Here is a 21,950-nt window from a genome sequence, read left to right as displayed (position 1 = left end):
TTGTCACACTCTGATTTTCACCAGTCACTTTTCTCTCCACCCTCTCTATGTCACATCCTGTTTCCACCCTACTTGGCAAGTATATATAAAGACAGCATTGTGAGTTTTACTTTACCTTGAGTTTAGCTTAGCTCGGCTTAGATTGGGCTGTGTCCTGCATGAATAAAGAGATACTGCCTACAGCTCAACCATGAGTCCCTGGTCGTCTGTTACCCGCCCGTGAAGCCAGCCCGGAGAAAACAACATAGCCCGGCGAAAACAACACGCTGTCTTACTAACCCGAACCCAGCAAAGGCCACATCAGTGCTAAATGTTCAGGGAAACACAATATTTGACGTGGCTAACACCATGAGGGTGTAGCAAAGCTCCTAATTCTCAAAAAGTCTGTCAGCAAACTAGCAACAGCTCGCACTCCTATGCTTAGCTGCCTTCTCTTGTTCTAAGACTCTCTGCCACGGAAGGAATGGAGTCCTCCCCGAGTGGCCAGCCCCCAGCCCCCAGCCCTCGCACCCACCTACCTTTGATGTAACCCTTTTCACGGACAGCTTGCAACGTGGGGCGGCGTGTAAGGAACTTCTTCAAGTTCTTCTTCGTTTTCTTCTGTTCTGAAGAATCCACATTCACCGTTTTCATGGCTTAAAACAGAGATTATCAAGGTGTTGGTGAAATAAAACTTTTCTGATAAGAAACTGTCTACGGAGCGCTCAAAGCGGGTTGATTTCCTATGCAGAAACCCCGCTCTGCTGGCTGTAATGCGGCTCACTCGTCAGGGGCCATGACTAGTACGGCTCAGATGCATCTTGTCGCGGGCACCACACTGTGAGCTAAGAACAGCGCCCCCCAGACCGTGTTCTGTGCTGCCTTCTGTCCTGGCCTCACTTTTTACTGTAAGAGCAAGAATGACCTACCTTTCAGCACTATATGACATTAGATCATGTCATTATTTAAACAGAGTAAAAGTGTGTGAAGACAGCTGGAATTGGGGAAGCTGAGCGCAGAATTAGTAAATATTAAATATTGTAAGAACAAGAATGACCTACCTTTCAGCACCATATTGCATTAGATCATGTCATTATTTAAGCAGAGCTGAAGACAGCTGGAATTGGGGAAGCTGAGCGCAGAATTAGTAAATATTAAATATTATAAGAGCAAGAATGACCTACCTTTCAGCACCATATTGCATTAGATCATGTTATTATTTAAATAGAGTAAAAATGTGTGAAGACAGCTGGAATTGGGGAAGTTGAGCGCAGAATTAGTAAATATTAAAATGGTGGCCTGTCTTGTGGTCACCATATCACCATGTCACCTACACATCCATGTGACGGAGGGCAGCTTCCTTTCTTTCCTTAATCAGTTTTATTTGATGGAAACAGAGAAATTGAGGGGGTGACATGAAAGCAGAGAGGAAGAGATAAGCAGAGAGGGAGAGATGAGCAGAGAGGGAGAGATGAGCAGAGGTCCCTGCAGCCCTGTGCTACCATTTGTGAAGCTTCTCTCCCACAGGCGGGGATCAGGGGATTGAACTAGGACCTTTGTGCATGGTAACATGTGCATTCAACCAGGTGCACCACCACCTGATTAAATCCCCCCCCCTTTTTTTTTTTTTTCTGATTTCGTACATTACAAGAGAGACTGACTGATGGAGAGAGAGGCAAGGCATCACCCTGGCACATGCAATGGTGGGGATCGAACACTCAAACTCAGAGTCCTAAGTCCATCAATGCTCTAGCCACTAGGCTACCTGCTGGACTGCTAGAATTTATTTTCTGGCCATTCAGTTAAGGTGGAAGGAAACATTTTCAGTTCCTTTGTTTGAACAGACTGAATGAGATTCAGTGCGACGGCTAGTAACCTCGTCCGAACGTGACTCGTGAGGGATGGACAGTGTGACGGGGGTCTCCACGCTCCAGCCTGGGCTGCAGAACCGGCTGCGCATGACCCCGAGGTGCCGCCACGAAGGAAACCGTGGCACTTGCTTCCTTCTCTCTCTACCGCAGCCCTGCTCTGCTCTGGCCTACGCTGGCTGGGGGCCTGAACCTGGGACTTGGAGCCTCAGGCATGACAGTCTCTTGGCAGGACCATTATGCTGTCTGCTCCTGCCCGGCTGCCCACTTGTAAAAAGTGTAAGGGTCTAGCCAGAACCGTAAACCACAACTGCAGCTATTAAAAAGTCAGTAAAGTTTGGCCTCGGCATAGGCAACAGCATCTTTCTCTCGACGTTTCAGTGTCTTAATGTGACCTCTGGGGAACGAGGCGGGAAAATGGGTGACAGTGAATTAACAAGAAGCGTGCTGCCGAAGCCGCCGCATGCTAAGACGCAGGGAGACAGGGCTAACCGGCCAGAGGCCGTTTCTTTGTCGTGAACCATGACTTCGCGCCAATGACCTCTAGGAGACACTGTCCGTCTGCATCCAAACACCCCTCAATCATGTGGGTTCTTGTGACCCTGGGTATCTCACTGAGCTGACAGATCCCTCAGTTCACCCAGGCCATGAGCAACATAGAGAAGGGACCTACAGCGGAGTTTCCTGGGGTCCTTGTGCTCCTTTTCTCTGTCACGCTTCTCTGCCCCTGGCGAGTCCGGCATCTCCTCATCAATGGCGTCTTCTGTCTCCACTGCCTGTTGGTGAGAGTTCCCAGACACATCATCCTTTTGTCTCAGGAAGATCAGTGACTGACTCTCCCAAGTACCTTAGGGACCAGCAGTAGACAGTATTGTGACTTACATATGTGACGGATCTTAATAAAAACATTCTCTCCCCTACATGGCACTGATTCTTTTTTTTTTTTTTTTTTTTGCCTCCAGGATTATCACTGGGGCTCGGTACCTGCACTACAAATCCACTGCTCCTGGAGGCCATTTTTTCCATTGTTGCTGTTGCTGTTACTGTTGTTGTCGAATAGGACACAGAGAAATGGAGAGAGGAGGGGAAGACAGAGAGGGGGAGAGAAAGACAGACACCTGCAGACCTGCTTCACCACCTGTGAAGCAACTCCCCTGCAGGGAGCGGGGGCTTGAACTGGAATCCTTACGCCGGTCCTTCGGCTTTGTGCCACGTGTGCTTAACTTGGTACGCCACCGCCTGACCCCGATTCTTTAAAAAAAAGAAAATGTGAGTGTGTGTGTGTGTGTGTGTGTGTGTGTGTGTGTGTGTGCGTGTGCGTGTATGTGTGTGTATTATTGGAGAGAGACAGCCAGAAATGAAGAGGAAATGGGATGACAGAGAGGGAAAGAGACAGAGCCACCTGCAGCCCTGCTTGGCCACTCAGAAAGCTTTTCCCCTGCAGGTGAGGACCGGGAACTCGAACCTGGGTCCTTGTGCACTGTAACATGTAACATGTGCGCTCAGCCAGGTGCGCCTCCACATGGCACTGACTCTTGAGGAACAGAAACACAGGTGATTCACAGGGTAGTGGGTTCACACCAACATAAGGCCGTCCTGCCTCATCTTGATCTATGGCCTAAGTGCAGGCATAGTGACAGTAACTGAAACCTGCCCACTAGCTGTCTACACAATGGAGACCCCAACTCTCCATCTGCACTACTCCAGCCTTTAGGCCCATGATTGGTCAGCAATTTGTTTGGCTTTGTATGTTAACTCTCTCTTCAGCCACCAGGTTCCAGATGCTACCATGATGCCGACCAGACTTCCCTGGACAGACGACCCCACCAATGTGTCCTGGAGCTCCGCTTCCCCAGAGCCCTTCCCCACTAGGGAAAGAGAGAGACAGGCTGGGAGTATGGATCCTCCTGTCAACATCCATGTTCAGTGGGGAAGCAATTACAGAAGCCAGACCTTCCACCTTCTGCATCCCACAATGACCTTGAGTCCACACTCCCAGAGGGATAAAGAATAGGAAAGCTGTCAGGGGAGGGGATGGGATACAGAGTTCTGGTGGTGGGAATTGTGTGGAACTGTTGTACCCCTCTCCACCCACATGGTCAGCACGGCCCACAGGCCAAGTCTCCGCCCCACATAGTCAGCTTTCCCGTCCCCAGGCAGTTTAGAACCACCCCAACCCACAGTGACCGCTTTGCTGCTGCCCTGGCAGCCACCTTCAGTGATCACACCCCAATATGAAGAAGACAACAGTCAAGAGGAAAAGTCCAGCTTCCTGAAGTTTATCACTGTGTAGCAAACAGCCTCAGAATATAAGCTTAATGTGGGGGTTGTTGCTCATTAAAAAAGATTACCAGGGATATATGGACACCGTCTCTACATGGTGGGAAAGAGGAGAGCGAGAGAGGTGACGTCAGGAAAAAAAGTGGCAGAGGCCAGGTGGCGGTGCACCTGGTTGAGCGCACACGTTACAGTGCACAAGGACTGGGTTTGAGCCCCAGCCTCTGCCTGCAAGGGGAGCTTCATGAGTGGTGAAGCAGGGCTGCAGGTGTCTCTCTGTCTTCCTTCCTCTCTATTCCCCCTTCCCTCTGAATGTCTGTCTCTATTCAACAAATATTTTAAAACCCCCAAAAACTATTTTGTAAAAGAAGAAGTGTGACTATCAAGACTGACTCCAGTCCTTTCAGGTCCAACTTTGCCTGGGACGTGTTTTCCGTCAAACAGCACAATCTCCAGCTCATGTCGTCTCTGTATCAAATACCACACCCTGGAGTCATGTCCCTCTGAGCCACCTGCATTTGGGGCAATGCTTCCGGCGAGCATGGTTTCAGATGTGTCATTAGCAAGCGTCACGTGAATGCAATGCCAACTCACTTCCCGTCGTCTCCGGGAACCACAAAGGTGAGCAACACCTTTCCCACCTCCCTCCCTCCAAATACAGGTGTATCAAAAAGGTTTCCTCCCACACTGAAACTAGACGACCAGTCAGAAAGCCCAACAGAAAAACAGCTCTGAAGGGGTTAAGAAATGACTGATGTAAGACACCCACCTGATTACTGATAGTACTGCTAAGAACTTTAAACCAATCATTGATGGCGGAGTCATTATCAGACTGGATTAGCAGCTCTGTTCCTTGGCGGGTTTTCAGCTTTGAAGAAGAAACAAACAAACAAAATGACAGTTATCATTGGTGCTTCCAATCAGATCAATCAATACATTTAGTTAAAAGTCTATAAATTAACAGCACATTAGATGCCAAAGACTATATTAATTATGGTGAGTCTAAGATACTACACAGCTATGAAGTCTTATTTCAATATAAAATAGTGGCATCTGGATTATTTTTTTAAAAGATTTTATTTATTTATTAATAAGACAGATAGGAGGAGAGACAGAGCCAGATATCACTGCAGTATATGTGCTGCCAGGGATCGAACTCAGGACCTTCTGCTTGAGAGTCCGATGCTTTATCCACTGCGCCACCTCTTGGACCACTGGATTATTTTATGAAACATATATTCTTCACAACAAATTCTCAGTAAGTCTAATGTCGTGACCCAAACTCCATCACACAAGTACCACAAAACTTACTACAATCTACTGTCTTTTTATCATTCAAAAATAAGTTCAAATGTCAAGGCTGCACATCTAAATTTAGAATTAAAATATAGTTTGTAAAGAAATAAAATGTACGATATTTTTATATAAATCTAAGGATAGTTCTCTCTGTGGTTAAAATTTTTAGAAAAAGAGTATATCACGAATTAGACTTTCATCAGTTTCTACTTACTAGGCAAGTATAACAGCTAAATACAAAGAGAGTCACAAAGGTAAGTGTCACATCAGCACACAAGCGTTACTCAGCACAGATCATGTACTAATGCAGAGACCGTATTAAGTTAAACATTACAATCTCTACATTTCTTGCACGTGACTAAGAAAGTCTTGAGGCAGCCGGAGAAAGCACGCCTCCTAACTTCTGATTGGCAGATGATTTCCTCCCTAGGAGAACACACATTCCCCCAAACCACAACTGTGGTTCCTCTGGGCGCTGTCTCTATCCAATAATAAACAAACATACTAAAGAGAAAGAAGATTCAACTCTTGTGGCTGGAAACGAGAATGGCACGTTAAAGGCTGTTACCTCAAATACGTTCTTTTTGCTAGATTTCTCCTTGGAAGCCATCTCTACTGTCGCTCCTTTCAGGTCCACTGTGAACTCCGGCTTGGACTGATTACTCCCAAACTTTTAGAGAAAAAGAAGAGACTTCATGTGGCACTCGTGGGTATGGACATTGAACAGATTAAGGTCGATATACTGTTCACAGTAAAACAGACAGGTGATTTCCTCAAGTAGTATTCTTTCAAAACTATCAATGAACAATTCCTATCAGAAAATGTCTACCAGAAACGAATCCAGTTCACAACAGAGATCAAATAGCTCAACTTCCGTCTTCAACATCTGGACAAGAGGAAAATAAAGCAGACTGAGAGACAGCGACAGTTCTGCAAAGACTTGTGCCTGAGGCTCTGAGGTCCCAGGTTTGGTCCCCAGTACCACCATGAACAGGGCTCTGGTTTCACGGTCTTTCTCAATGTATCTGTCTCTCTGAATATCTATCAGAAAGATAAATAAAAGGAAATAAAGCAACACAAAAAATGTATTTCACCCATGAGTGTAAGAAGAAAAAAACACCCCAAGTTTTAAGGAAAAATAAGTTGGTACGGTTCTATAGGAAAGAGCTCCCCCATGCAAATGGGTTACAGACGTTAGAACTGCAGGGGCCGGCGGTGGGGCACCTGGTGGGGCACACAGGTTACAGTGCACAGAAACCCAGGTTCCAGTCCCAGCCCCACCTGCAGGGAGAAAGCTTCACACGTGGTGAAGCAGGGCTACAGGGGTCTCTCTCTCCTCCTCCTTCTCTATTTCTCCCTTCCTCTCGATTTCTGGCTTTGTCCATACAAGAAATAAATAAAGATAAAATTTTAAAGTAAAAAAAAAATTCTTATTAAAAAATTAAATTAGGAGTAGACAGCATCATGATTATGCAAAGGGACTCTCATTTTTGAGACTCTAAAGTCCCGAGTTCAATCCCCTGCACCACCGTGAGTCAGAGCTGAGCAGGGCTCTGGTGAAAAAAACAACAACTTAGAACTGAAGGAAGTTTGCAGATGCTTTAGCTTAGTCATTCTAGTCCTTGGATCCTCACCTAGAATACTCATGCACACACGAAGCGACGTGCTCAGAAAGCTAAAACAACATTCGCAGCATCTATAAATAGCATCTGGCAAAGCAACATTCCAGGTGTCTATAAATAACACCAGGCAGGTAGCCAGGGCTGCCTCGCCTGAGAAACACCCTCTAAGCCTAACTCTCTGCGTCCAATGTTACCTCCTTATCGCCCATTTTATTCGTCAGCAAAGACAACCCGGCAGCCAGCGCAGAGGCTATGGCGTCCAGGAAACTGAGAGGAATGCAGACAGGACGCTTGGCATGGGCAGCCCGGAAGGAAAGCGGCCGCTAGCTGTAGACGTGGAGGCCAGGTGGGCAAAGCTCGCCCGCGGCAGACATGGAGGCCAGGTGGGCAAAGCTCGCCTGCGGCAGACGTGGAGGCCAGGTGGGCAAAGCTCGCCCGTGGCAGAGCGCCAGTGCCGAGCGGACCTGCTCTGCGTCTTGCCGCCAGCAGCGTCGCCGCCTGCGCGGTAAAGGGGAGCGAGGGACCCGTCTGTGCTGTGCTGCGGGGCCAGGAGGCCTCTCAGGGGGAGCAGTGGTGAGTGCGGGCCACAGAGACCCGACACGGGACTCTCCGCAGGCAGAGCAGCCTTGGGCCGACGCTCCCCAGCAAGCGTGTCCTGACTCAGCCGCCATCACCTCGCCAAGGACTCTGTCCGCCCACATCCTTCAGGGTACTGATGGTGTGGGACTTACGGGTAGAATAAAAGAAACCAGGACACTATGGAATTTCCTTCATAGCGTAGCAGTAAAAATCGGGCAAATCTCAACCACTTTGCTCTACATGTCTTTGCCTTCTCAAGTGCCCTTGACCATTCAAAAGCTGTCTGACTGACCATAAGGTTGTGACAGACACGAGTAATTCCCGAGCAGACAATAGGTCTCGAAAACGCTCAGATTTGGCAGGTGGGAAATGTCTGAGCAGACGGAGCCCTGGACGTGGCCGGTCGCGGTGGAGCAGACGCCGGCATCTCTCCTCCCCTCCGTGACGCCCTAGCCCGTGAAGTAAATCCTTCAATGTACACAGCAAACAAAACGGCAAACACATCACTTTAACTTGGCACGGCACGCTCCATGGGTGGCTCCCAGAAGTCGCCAAGAGCCAGTCAGACACGGCTAGTGGTGCAGCACGGGGACACAGAGGGCCGGCCGGGCAGGGAGGGTCAGTCAGACACGGCTAGCAGTGCGGCTACGGGGACACAGAGAGCCAGGCCGGGAGGGTCAGTCAGACACGGCTAGCGGTGCGGCTACGGGGACACAGAGGGCCGGGCCGGGAGGGTCAGTCAGACACGGCGAGCGGTGAGGCTACGGGGACACAGAGGGCCGGGCCGGGAGGGTCAGTCAGACACAGCGAGCGGTGAGGCTACAGGGACACAGAGAGCCAGGCCAGGAGGGTCAGTCAGACACGGCTAGCAGTGAGGCTACGGGGACACAGAGGGCTGGGCCGGGAATCAGTCAGACACGGCTAGCGGTGCGGCTACGGGGACACAGAGGGCCGGGCTGGGAGGGTCAGTCAGACACGGCGAGCGGTGCGGCTACGGGGACACAGAGGGCCGGGCCGGGAGAGTCAGTCAGACACGGCTAGCAGTGCGGCTACGGGGACACAGAGGGCCAGGCCGGGAATCAGTCAGACACGGCTAGCGGTGCGGCTACGGGGACACAGAGGGCCGGGCCGGGAGGGTCAGTCAGACACGGTGAGCGGTGCGGCTACGGGGACACAGAGAGCCAGGCTGGGAGGGTCAGTCAGACACGGCTAGCAGTGAGGCTACGGGGACACAGAGAGCCGAGCCGGGAGTCAGTCAGACATGGCTAGCGGTGCGACTACGGGGACACAGAGCCAGGCCCACTCCAGTTAGCGAGACTGCATGTCACTCTTGTTCAAAATCTGTTTTCCCCACTACAATCCCTCCGATGTGTCTGTGGCAAAGAAAATAGTGGGGCTGGGTGGTGGTGCACCTGGTTGAGCACATGTCACAGTGTGCAAGGACCCAGGTTCAAGTCCCCGTTCCCCACTCACAGGGAGAAAGCTTTTCCAGTGGTGAGCAGGGCTGCAGGTGTCTCTGTGTCTCTCTCCCTATCTCCCCCTACCCTCTCGATTTCTGACTGTGTCTATTTAATAAGTAAGTGAAGATGATAAAAAGCAAAAAGAAAAGAGGTTTATTGTGGCCGGGGGCCTGCAACCAGGAGACATACAGTGACAGGGAAACTGGGCCAGATTCTACACACGACAGCAGCCCGGTGACGGACAGAATTCTTCCAAGGAGAGAAGAGTGAAAGCAAGAACTCAGACACTGGGCCCTGCCGGCAGGGTGACGTGATGGGGAAGGGGAAGAACACGGCCATACCACAACAATGAACAGCGCAAACAGAAAAGCGTCGTGGAGCCAGAGAGGACACAAGTCCACTTCTACCAGCACGGGGATTACAAACAAAGCAGAGCCAGACTTTCACTACACGTCGGCTCAGTACCCCTGCTTTGCTACTAAACGAACCCACACTCTCATTGAGGGTCAAGGATTTGCCGAACACAGACCTGCCTTGGCTTACGCTCAAGCAGAGACAGAGCGGAGTCACCTCCAGCCCTCTGCCACCCTGGCCGGGCTCCTGGGAGCTGGGCGGTGCCAGTCCTCTGACTTCCCTTGCCCAGTCCTCTCTCAGGGGAATGTCCTCCCGTCTGTGGGACAGAGAATCAGAGGCAAGTCCGTCCAGATGGGACTGGGTACTGTCTGGAGGCGTTTCTGATGCTCAAGGAGACAGGAGCCTTCTCTAGCCTCTGCAGAATCTCCCACAGTGCACCGGGCAGCCCCCACACAAGTAATTATTAGGTGTTGGTATGCATGAGACCCCTTCTGTTTCATTTGGTTTAAATCCCCCCTGCTTAACACTATTCTATTTACATAACCACTGTTAACAAGTTCCACCTCCCTCCAGGGCATTTGTGGTTCAGTGATAGGATTCTCGCCTGCTCCACCCCCTCCTTGTCACACCCTGATCCCTTCTTTGTCACACCCTGATTTTCACCAGTCACTTTTCTCTCCACCCTCTCTATGTCACATCCTGTTTCCACCCTACTTGGGAAGTATATATAAAGACAGCATTGTGAGTTTTAGAGTACTGTACTTTACCTTTAGTTTAGCTCAGCTCGGCTTAGATTGTGCTGCGTCCTGCATGAATAAAGAGATACTGCCTACAGCTCAACTATGAGTCCCTGGTCGTCTGTTACCTGCCCGTGAAGCCAGCCCGGCGAAAACAACATAACCCATCAAAAACAACATATGGCGCAACAACGTGGGACCAGACCTGCGCAACTCCCAGATAAGTGAAGACTTTGCCTACCTATGCACTATGGTCTTCTCTTCTACTTATGAAGAGGTTTGCCAAAGCCTCTACTGTTTCATCATGAGACAGTTACTCTGTCTCTGGAACATTTTGCTCTGGGCCAAACTTTGTTTCCCTGACTGGGAACTTTGGTTTCTTATGACTGGGATCATAGAGCTTGGGAGATGCACTGAGATTTCTCCTTGGACTTTCTGGATCCCCTCTCCCATGTTTCCTGAGGAAAAGGACTACATTTTGCTCCGGGCTACAGTTTGGTTCTTTATGACCGTGATCGTAGACCTTGGGATATGCATGGGGATTTCCCCTGGAACTTTCTGGACTTCTTCTCAAATGTTTCCCATGGAGAAGGACTACTCTAATTTGAAGAACATTCTCGAGTACCCTGGCAGTTCCCAAGTATGGAGACACGTGGTTAGTTCTACTCTCCTGATTGGATTCTTTCTTCAATGGGAAGACGCTTTTAAAAATGGGTGCCTGAAGCAATCCAGCAGGAACAGTCAGAAACACCCTAAATGGAATTTCGAGGAGCTTTTTGGGCTAGGACGCCCTCCGGGGACTCTTAATCCTACATGGTGATATCTTGATAATCTGGTTCAAGTTGCGTTTCATAAGAGAATGATTTGAATGACTGAATTTTTGTTTGACATTGACTTAAAAAAAAAAATGCTGGACACAGCCATGATTTCTAGAGACATCCAGAAACAATCCAAAAAACTGATTTTTTTCCTCCTTTGATTTCTCTTTTACGTCTTGACATGAATCTGAAACGTTTAATCCTGGAAACCGTATGAGTTATGGGTGGGGCAGATAGTGCAATGATTATGTTAATAATTCTCATGCCTGAGGCTTTTAACCGTGGTTCTTCTATTTACCTTTCCACATTTTATTGAGTTTAAACTGTTTAAACAACCTTAAAATCATACTAGAAAGGACTTCCAATTATAATGGAGTTATCAATTATAGTAAACTTCTAATCTGCTACAAGTTTTTGACAAGTAAGTGAATTTCAGCTGTCAAGTCTTCACATGAAAAAGCATCTACTCAAATGAAAATTTCTGGAAATGCATTTGGACCCCTGTTCTCTGACATTGCCCACAAGATGGAATAACTACAACACACCCCCGGAAACCAATGATGAGACCTGGCACGACCTGAAGAAACAGATTCACAGACTCCAAAGATCACTCTCTACAGAAAAGCAGAATTCTGGTGGCTGACATTCCCCATCGAGATAGACGTGCAGCGTTTCATCCTCTGGCATTTTCTTCTGTGGTCAGCTACTTTGGACTGACACCTCCATCGGACTTACTGGTACATGCTGCTGTGTTTCTCAAAGACTAACTTCAGCCAATTGCCTTGAGACTTTATAGACCATGTCCCCTCGCCTGCAGGCTCTGTCCCAGAGGCAGAAAACTCCCCCGCCTTATTAGGTTATGCCCACAGAGGCATGAAGCGCCCCAAGAGGCAAGAGATGCCCCCAGAGGCATGAAGCGTTCCCAGAGGCAAGAAATGCCCTTTCGCCTGCTAGGCCTTGCCCTTTGAGGCAAGAAAAGCTCCCCTTGGCATCACGCTGGTTATTGCTGCTCGCCTATTTTGTTTTCCATGTCTTATGCCAGTTCTTTTGAAAACGCCTGTACGATATACATTTCTGTTCACCCCACAATGGCCATTAGTTAAAAAGAAAGGGGGAATTAGGCACATGCAAAGTGATTATCTTTAGAAATTTCAAAGATTTCAAAGATGTATAATCCTAAATCACTACCAGCATTTCTGGGGTGGTTTTAAAGACCTTCGAGGAACATGGTCAAGAACCGTGGCGAGTGCTGACGGGAATCAGCGGCTCATAGCATGCTGCGGCTGCATGTTTATGAATCCTCCAGCTTGTGGGCCAGGCAGGGGCACACCCAGCGGAGCGCACACATGACCATGTGCAAGGACCTGGGTTCAAGCCCCGGCTCCCCACCTGCAGGGGAACTCTTCACAAACGCTGAAGCAGGTCTGCAGGTGTCTTTCTCCCTCACTGTCTCCCCCTCCCCTCTCAACTGCTCTCTGTCTTGTCAAAGTAGAAAGAAAAAAATATGGCCACCAGGAGCGGTGGATTCATAGTGCTGGCACCAAGCCCCAGTGACAACCCTGGAGGCAATAACAATACATGCAGGGAGTCAGTTGAGCCCATATAGAACTAAGCACAAGCACCCAAGCAAGGATTTGGGCTCAAGCCCCCAGGTCCCCATCTGCAGAGGGGTCACTTTACAAGTGGGGAAGCAGGTCTGCGGATATCTCTCTGTCTCTCTTCCTCTCCCCCTCCTCTCTCAATTTCTCTCTGTCCTGCCCAATGAAATGGAAAAAATAGCCTCTAGGAGCAGTGGCTTCGCAGTGCCGGCACGAGTCCCAGTGACAACCCTGGAGGCAAGAGAAATTAATCAATGAAATGCATATGCGTATGGACACACATGCAGCACAAAAGCTTCTGTGTCTAGAGCAGACAGTGTGGAGCAGGGTAAGCAGGGCTCTGGCTCCCAGTGTCGACGGGAACCCGGCAGCCAGCTAAGCTGCCCCACGACAGTTGGGACAGAGCAGCCTTCCCGCAGGAGGGGCCACAGCTCCAGATGACAGAGCGCCTCTGTGAGGCGTCTCCCGCACAGGGAAACCTCGGGTGTGTGGGGCTCTAACTACTGGGGGCCTCTCCTCTCATTAATCAATAAATATTCTTAAAGACTGGCACAGTGGATAAAGCACTGGACTCTCAAATAGGAGGCCCAAGTTCAATCCCCAGCAGCACATGTACCAGAGTGATGTCTGGTTCTTTCTCTCTCTCTCTCCTATCTTTCTCATTAATAAATAAAATCTCTTTCAATCACTGCATAGCCCTCTAGGAAGGCATTAACACAAACAGAATAACACCATATACTTCACCTCAAAGGGAAAAAAATCAATTTATTTTATGGTCGATCAAACCAAAACTTGAACTTTTTGATATGGAAAGCCACAGGTAAGTCCCTCTACTGGCTAAGCACCAGCGAAGCAAACAGGAGGAACATTCTACCATGTTCATATTCCTGCTCAGGCCAGGGAACTGCAGGCCATCCTACCAGAGTACCTAAAGACTAGTCTATCCTATCCTGTCCTGTCCTGTCCTGTTCTGTCCTGGCCTGTCCTATCCTACCCTATCCCATCCCCTACCCTACCTTACCCTACCCCCTACCCTACCCTAACCACTATCCAGAGTATTTGAGGCCCCACGAATGGCTGCCCAGTAGTCAAAGGCCAGTCACAGCTCAGTGTGAAGGCTGGCCACATACAGCATATTTTCTAGCTGCGTATTTGGAATAACGAAGCTATAAACACAGAGAGAGTTGTAATATCTGAGTATTAACCATGGAGAGGGATGCATTGGATCGACCTTCTCGTGGTGCATCCCGTGAGTACCCATTCATTGGGGAAACTGACGATCCTTCCTAGCCGACTGAATCCACATGGATCCCAGTCACTTTCAAAGCCAGCAACAAGCAGCTCCTGACAGCTTTCAACCTGACGCTGTTGACTGGCTACGGAAGGAAGAAGGGCAAACGCTAGAAGAAGAACCATGGAAAGCATTTGCTCTAAAGAGTCCAGGGAGAAAGTCCATCATTCAGTCCAACAGATACAACAGAATTTGTTGGTTTTAAGAACACAATAAAGCTCTGTCATCAGCCTCCTTCTTTACTGTGAAACTCTGAAATCCAGGCACAATTCCCATCACAACTGAAGGGTGTGAAGTCTCTGAGCAAAGACTTACCCAACTCGTGCCGCTTCCTTGCGTCTTGGTGAAGAGTAAAGATGAACCTTGCAGCACGGCCCATGAAGACAGCCAGTTCTTTCTGTGGCCAGAAAGGTGACAGTTAGAGCTCTCCTGTCCAACTACTCCAGTCAAAACCGTGCAAGTAAAGTCACTCAGCTGCTTTCTCTGCCTTCTCAGCATCCACTCTAATTGCTTTTCTGGAAGGTATAATGCTAGTAGAAATCACAGGTGTCTCACCATCCCAACATGCCCAGGAAAGGCCCCAAATGAAGTCAATTAGACACAAGTTATCAGAACAGTATGAAAGGCCTAACTGTTCACAGGGGAAGGCCAGTTCCCTTGTGATTAAGGGGCCAAAATGAGAGTGGTGGAAGCCGGCTCCCCCCTGTGCATAGCACAGCACAGCACACGGTGACTGAGCACTGAGGCCACAGCTACCAAGGCTTGGCTTATAGGTGTCTTTCTGTCTTTCTTGGCTTTCATTTCTAACAGCAACTACTGTGATGTCAGAGAAGTCATGGGGCATTTTTGCAGTGAAGAACAGAAAAATATGTCATGATGTTTCTGACAGCCCAGTATGCAGAGCTAAGCTATTATTTGTAGACATATAGAGAGAGGTAGGAGCTGTGAGCTCCTGCCCACTAAACAGAAATACAAATTAAAGTACCATTTTCTATCTAGTGTCTACTGAGACAGACGGAGGGCTCTGACAACAGACTGCATGGGCTGCTACGGGCCGTTCAGTAGCCTCAACCGTCAGCACGGTGCGTGCCGGCCCTGCCTGCCGAGGCCAAGATGGCTCTTGGAGGCTTTTTGCAGGGCAACACTGACGGTTCGTTTCTAAGCTGATGACTGTTTATGGCCCCCGAATGATGTTACAAATATCCTAATGGTCCTTGGCAGGAAAAAGTGTCCCCACCCCTGCCCTGGAGCACGACCTGAAACTACCCAAACATCCTCACACACGGCCCAGCCAAGTCTGCTCTCCTGGGGCAGTGACATGCCTGCCAAATGAGCTGTGCGGTACACCAAGCCAGACCTTGTCTGGAGCAGCCAAGAGGAGTGATATTGACGTGAGGCGTAGCGACCTGCTCACAAATAAACAACGATGACACAGACACGCTACAGTGTGTCCGCAGAGGCAGCCCTAAACAGACATGACAGGCCTAGGCCTCTCTCCAGAACAGAACCACCTCCAAGAATGACAGCTAAAGACCGTGCTCAAAAACCAGGAAGAATCCAATCCGTGTGTGCGCACAGAGCGAGCTCTTCTCTGGAGAAAAATGGTGGCCTCACTGCACGTAGCTGACTGCGTCCAGTGAGGTGCTGGGTGACCAACGGCTGACTAATCTTTGTACCTTTTACCTCAGACATGGATTCCTTCTTTAAGATTTTTGTTTGTTTGTTTGTTTTATCAGAGCACTGTTCAGGGACTGAACTTGGGATCTCTGAGCTTCACACCATGAGAGCCTCTTTGCATAGTCATGATGCTGTCTCCCCAACCTCCTTCTTTAAATGTTTAAAAAAAAGGGGGGGATCAGGCGGTAGCGCAGTGGGTCAAGTGCACGTGGTGCGAAGTGCAAAGACCGGTATAAGGATCCCAGTTTGAGCCCCCGGCTCCCCACCTGCAGGGGGATCACTTCAAAAGACCTGAAGGTCTGCAGGTGTCTAGCTTTCTTTCTCCCTTTCTGTCTTCCCATCTCTCTCCGTTTCTCACTGACCTATCCAACAACGACATCAATAATAACAAGAGCAACAAGGGCAACAAAAATGGGAGGGAAATGGCCTCCAGGAGCAGTGGATTCGCAGTGCAGGTACCGAGCCCCAGCTGTAACCCTGGAGGCAAAAAGAAAAAAAAAAAAAGCTTGTTCAGAGTCTTGACGTATAACCACTAAATTTAATAGTGCCTTAAGAAATATGCCACAGATGGGGCCAGGTTGAGTGCACGTGCTACAAGTGCGAGGATCTAGGTTCGAGCCCCCAGTCCTCATCTGCAGGGAAAAAGCTTTGCAAGTGGTGAAGCAGGGCTGCAGGTGTCTCTCTGTCTCTTTCCTTCTCTATTTCCCCCTTTTCCATTTCTGTTTCTATCCAATAAATAAATAAAGATAATAAAAAAAATTTTAAATATGCCACAGACCAGGGATGCCAACCAAGGAAAGAGCACGTTTCACGGTTTGATCCCTCTTGCCTTGGGGGGAAATTTACATATTTCCTAGCAATCCTTTATGTGCGAAATTAGGAAAGGCAAAACATGAAATCTTTATAAACCATTTTTGCTGGATATCGTTATAGCCACAGCTTGGGTTTCAATCAGATGACATGGCAAAATATTAATGACATAGGTACTTACCGGACCTTTTTTCCATTCTCAGTAATTTTTGTTACATTCAGCAATCCGTATTTCTCTAGACCCTACAGGAGAGAGGAGATACTGCTTACTCACCATTCACATAGATGATGACCTCACGCACGCCTGCACTCAAATGGCCACTACTCTAGAAACTAGCTTAGAACAAGACGTGGATGGCAGGGAGGGTCCCTAGCTCGGCCCCAGTCTTGATGTGACTTTTACCACTAGTGACTTAACACCGGTGTGCAAAGTGGTGGGAGTTGCCGACTGTCAGGTCTGTGAAAGGCGTAGACCAGCGGGTGGTAGCAGAGAAGCTGCCCTCAAGTAACTGTCTCCACACCCACTGCAAAGAACTCGGTGAGGGAACAGACATTTCTCCCAAAAGTCAGTATGTGGCCTCCAGGAAGTCGGGTTCTCGTGACGGGAAGAACGGGGTGAACGTGGAAGTGTACTGAGAGCTGAGTGCAAGTCATTCCAAAAGCTGCGAGTGCGTCTCAGGAAAGAGACATGGAGTCTCCCGTCTCCGGGGCCATCGCTCCTTGTCCCAGCACGTCAAAGGGACAGTAGGGGAGTCCGACCACAGCGCTCAGGATCTTTCTGTTTATGCTGGTTTAGAGACTCTCAGAGTGAAACACGCTTTTCCGATAAACTCTCTAGAAACATCCCGTTTACTCAACACAAGTGTGTTTCAGTCACTCAAACTCCGGAGGAGTGTCCCTTAGTGTCCCCGTGGCTCTCACCCATATGACATCCTTACAGAATGAAAACAGAAACCAACGGTCTCACTATTCTCAAAGTGCTTTTAGGTTATCTTCTAAAATGAGGCTACACCTTTCCCCACCTACTGAGGTTTAAATGTTGGAAGGTATGTGTCACCATGCCACAGTGTAAAGATAGTAATAAAAATAGCCTTTCCCCACCTACTGAGGTTTAAATGTTGGAAGGTATGTGTCACCATGCCACAGTGTAAAGATAGTAATAAAAATAGAAGTGACTGAAAAAGCTTTAAGGTGGGGAGGTGGACTATCAAGCAGAAACTGAGAAATGTTACCCATGTACCGACTACTGGACTTTACTGTCAACTGTAAGTCATTAATCCCCCCTTTATTGGTGGGGGGAGCTTCAAAACTAGAACCCATTCCAGGACAAATGCACAAGGCTAACAAATAAGGACGCCGTGGCGGCAGGCGGCTCAACCGAGGAGAGAAGGAAGGAGAGGCAGGCCGAGCCCGGGGCCGGGGCCGGGGCCCTACCTTGTCGTTGGCATCCAGCACAATGGTGCTGTGCCTCCACTTGCTCAGCACGATGGGTTCCTGCAGCCGCCGGTCCAGGCTCCGGCTCTTGATGGGCTCTCTCTGCTGCTGGGACGAAGCGTTGTACTGCAAGACAACAAAACAGACCTGAGCTCCGGGGCAGAGCCGGGCGGGCGGCTCCTCCGGCATGCAGAAGCCGGCCTCGGGGATGCCGGGCCAGGCCCCCCCGGCCGCGCCTCGAGCTCCCTGGTCTCCACGGCCTCCTCTCTGGCACAAAGGCCAGGCAGCTGGGCGTGGGGGGCTACTTGGATGCTAACCCTGGTGACGTGGGTGACTCCCCCGAGGCTGAGCGTCCTCAGCACCAGACAGGCACAGAGAAGGCCTGTGTGCGAGGCTGGGAGCAGGAACGGCTCCTGGGACCGGCCTTCCCTGCCGGTGTGAGGCCCCCGGTCCAAGCCCCGAGCCGGATGTGGGGGCCATGCTCTGGCCAGTCTGTCCCTTATGAATGCACCCCAAATTTAAGTGGCCTTAAAAAGAAGCTAGGGATATTGTAAGCATCACCTCAAGGGCCAAGTTCAGCCCCAAGAGCAGGTTCTCAATAAACAGCTGTGGTTTCTAAAACGCAGCCATTGAAAATAGGGTGTTTAACTAGCAGCCCAACTCTCTCAGACTCTGAAAACTATGGCAGGCGTCAGAGAGACGGTGTCAGAGTACAGGAACCGTGGTGTTGCTGCTGGGGGGGCGGTGGTGTGTGCATAGTACATACATGGAGTTGGGGCTGGGAGACAGCATAATGGTGACACAAAGGACTTTCCTGCCTGAAGTCCCTAAGTGCTTGGATCAAGACCTAGCACCACCGTAATCTTTATGCTCTGTCCCCTCTATTAAAATAAAATAATTAAAATATTTTTAAAATAAAATGGGTTTTGAAGCTCCTTCTCCTGCTTAGTCATGTTGAGCCACTTCCCCTGGGTCTGAAACACACTGACACACGAGACAGCGGCATCCTGTCTGCTTTTTCTTCTGCTTGCGCTTAGCAGCCGAACAGTCCTGGTTTCTCTGAAGCGAGACCTAGCCGGGCCGTGTTCCGGGTATCGGCACTAACCCTGAGTAGACCAGCTGCATACAGAGGGCCGGCAGAAACTACCAGCAGGGCATCAGGAGTGCAGAGCAGCAAAGCACTGAAGGAAGGGTCCTGATGCCCCAGAACCAAGCAAGGCAAGAAGGAAGAGCTATGGTGAGAGGAAGAAGGGAGGCCCACGGCACTGCTTCACTGCTTGTCCAACTCGCCCTCCACATGGTGCCCGCTGTGCCGGCTGGGGCCTTGCTGTGGGGTGAGCTGTCTCCCGGCCCCCAGCAAAGATGAGGCAAAAAGTCGATTTCCAAAAAAGGCACCAAAAGTCTAAGCGTGAAGAGACTCAACACAGTTGGATCTTCACTCTGTTAATTTCATCCCGGGATTAGTGACAGTGTGAGCCTGAGTGCTGGTGGGTACCGGCCTGAGCCCTGGAGCTCCATGCTGGCGACCGGTACTCAGACATCTTACTAGACGCGTCGAGAGAGAACGCCTTTCTGTGTGGCAGCGAGAAAATGTGAAGCAGCTGGATAATCACGGCTCTGACTGAGCTCCGTGACATCGCAGGCAGCAAGCGGTGTGTTCGCAGAGCAGACCCAGCGCAAATGACACGTCCGCTGGGATATCAAGTGTAGACAGAGAATAAAAATGTCACACAGCTAGAAAAAAAAAGACAGGCCCGGCAAAGAGCACACTCGCATCTGGTTAAACAAGACGGGTTAAGCTTGGCAGTTCTCTCATCTCTTGTAAAGCCACGTTTTCAGGAATTTCAACTTCAAGTCTTTGAATTATTTCAGTTATAGGTTAAGTAGACAGACACTGATGAAATTCCACCATCAGGTTTCAGCAAGGTTAACGTGGATCACTTAATTCTTGGGAACTTCCATCCCCTGATCAAGGATCAACAAGACATGCCGGGCCTGGACCCCCCACACCCCGCCCCTGCAGCAGTGCCGCGGGAGCCCATGTGCATTCTTCTCGGGACGTTACACTTGCATGTTTCTCACTGTACTTTTTTTTTTTTTTTGCCTCCAGGGTTATTGCTGGGGCTCAGTGCTTACACTACGAATCCACTGCTCCTGGAGGCAGGTGCACGGAGCAGGTGCACGGAGCAAGTGCATGGAAGCAGGTGCATGGAGCAGATGCATGGAAGCAGGTGCACGGAGCAGGTGCACGGAGCAGATACATGGAGCAGGTGCATGGAAGCAGGTGCACAGAGCAGGTGCATGGGAGCAGGTGCACGGAGCGGGTGCACGGAGCAGGTGCACGTGTTTTCAAAAAGCTGAGAGGTCAAAGACAGCCTCACTCCAGTCTGTTTCCCTGATGAGAGCTGAGAGCAGACCCTCTTCCCGGGGCCCCTCTTCTGTGTGTCCCCCAGGCACATGCCCCGCCTATCGCCAGCAGGGTCCATCTCTGACGGCTATGCACAGGCCAGGGCTTTCTCTGTATTTTCTAGAGTCTAATCCTCTGGACACTAAGTGAGTTGAGTGGATCTTTTCCTAGTCTGCAGTTCATCTGTCCAGCCCTAGTTCTCCCTCTCTCCCTCTCTCTCTTTCTCCCTCTCTCATGCCAGAGACTGTACCAGGAACTTGGTGGACCCAGGGACTGGACCTGTAGCCTTTGGGGCCTCTGGCGTTCAGGCTGGTACTCACACAGGCTGAAGCAGCCCCCCACCCCCACTCTTTTTTTAGACTTGGGCTTTTGATGGTGCTGAGGACTGAACCTGAGACATTTGGAGCCTCAGACATGAAAGTCTTTTTGCATAACTATTACGCTATTACCCCAACTCTCTCCTAATAAAAAGATCAAATATAAGAAAAACTCCATGTAGCAAACTGAACACACTCAAGACATCCAGTGATAAGATGGTACTGTTGGCATTAACAGGACTCATATTTCTAAGAATAATGAAATCGAATTTCAAATACAATTAAGAGAAATTTAAAATAGGTATTACAGATATTATATAGAAAGGATAGGGGCCAGGTGGTGGCACACCTGGTTGGGCGCACATGGTACAGTGCACAAGGACCCAGGTTCGAGCCCCTGGTCCCCACCTGCATGGGGAAAGCTTCACAAGTGGTGAAGCAGGGCTGCAGGTGTCTCTGTCTCTCTCTCTATCACCCCCTTCCCTGTCTCTATCTGACTTGTCTCTATAAAACAAATAAAGATAAAAAAATAAAAAAATTTAAAAAGAGAAAAGAAAGGATAATGTGCATTACAGACAAGCTTAACTAGTCAAAGGATCTTCAGTGAGCTCTGAAATAACCAGTCTTTCTGAAAGTTGAATAAACGGGCCTGGGGAATGATGGCACAGTGATTATGCCAAGACTGTGCATGCCACAGGTTCAATCTCCAGCACCACCGTAAGACAGAAGCACTCAGCAATGGTTAACAATGGTTAACAAAAAAAAAAAAGGGAGTTGGGCAGTAGCGCAGCGGGTTAAGCACACGTGGCTCAAAGCACACGGATCAGTGTGAGGATCCCGGTTCAAGCCCCCGGCTCCCCACCTGCAGGGGAGTCGCTTCACAGACCACCGGTGAAGCAGGTCTGCAGGTGTCTGTCTTTCTCTCCCCCTCTCTGTCTTCCCCTCCTCTCTCCATTTCTCTCTGTCCTATCCAACAATGACAACGACATCAATAACAACAATAACTACAACAATAAAACAACAAGGGCAACAAAAGGGAATAAATATTTTTAAATGGTTAAAAAAAGTTGGATAAAAAATTAAACTTACAAAGGATATTATTATCTACTGCTGTTATTTTATTTTTATTACTTGATATGATAAAGAAAAAATGAGAGGGGAAGAGAAAAGAGGGAAAAGAGAGACCTGCAGCCCTGCTTCACTGCTTGTGAGGTGCCTCCACCCCTGCAGGTGGGCACCGGGGGCTTAAACACAGGTCCCAGCACACTGCTGTCAGCCAGCTGCGCCACCAGGTGTCCAGCCCCTCTGCCGCTTTACCATACACATTCAGCTTGGGCTGTTACCTTCGGCAATTCCCATTCTGACCGAGACCCATCCGCACTGTAGTAATATTGTCTGCCTTGATCATCAACATGTTTGAGCCACT

The 21,950-nt window shown here is 49.4% G+C and overlaps 1 protein-coding gene and 1 long non-coding RNA gene across 7 annotated transcripts in view; one reads left to right on the top strand and one right to left on the bottom strand.

Annotated features, from left to right (window-relative positions):
* The window catches only part of ARHGAP12 (Rho GTPase activating protein 12), a 66,596-nt gene that overhangs the window by 8,264 nt on the left and 36,382 nt on the right, over window positions 1-21,950 (bottom strand). For 3 of the 6 annotated variants that reach the window (XM_060192510.1, XM_007536468.3, XM_007536471.3), the window contains 8 exons: window positions 21,868-21,948; window positions 17,801-17,926; window positions 16,548-16,609; window positions 14,195-14,276; window positions 5,989-6,090; window positions 4,894-4,992; window positions 2,521-2,623; window positions 519-635 (listed from right to left, as the gene is read on the bottom strand). In XM_060192510.1, the coding sequence (XP_060048493.1) occupies window positions 519-635; window positions 2,521-2,623; window positions 4,894-4,992; window positions 5,989-6,090; window positions 14,195-14,276; window positions 16,548-16,609; window positions 17,801-17,926; window positions 21,868-21,948 (772 nt within the window). The remainder of the gene's footprint in view (window positions 1-518; window positions 636-2,520; window positions 2,624-4,893; window positions 4,993-5,988; window positions 6,091-14,194; window positions 14,277-16,547; window positions 16,610-17,800; window positions 17,927-21,867; window positions 21,949-21,950) is intronic. The other 3 variants (XM_060192511.1, XM_016194025.2, XM_060192513.1) reach the window with 3 other exon arrangements.
* LOC132538966 (uncharacterized) lies at window positions 7,610-15,586 on the top strand. Its single transcript, XR_009550298.1, has 2 exons — window positions 7,610-7,751; window positions 14,879-15,586. It is a non-coding gene; the product is annotated as an uncharacterized LOC132538966 (long non-coding RNA).

This window comes from Erinaceus europaeus, chromosome 6, assembly GCF_950295315.1.
Source record: "Erinaceus europaeus chromosome 6, mEriEur2.1, whole genome shotgun sequence".
NCBI classification, from domain to species: domain Eukaryota; kingdom Metazoa; phylum Chordata; class Mammalia; order Eulipotyphla; family Erinaceidae; genus Erinaceus; species Erinaceus europaeus.
The sequence above is the reverse complement of the archived record's forward strand: the minus strand, read 5'-3'. Positions and strand labels throughout refer to the sequence as shown.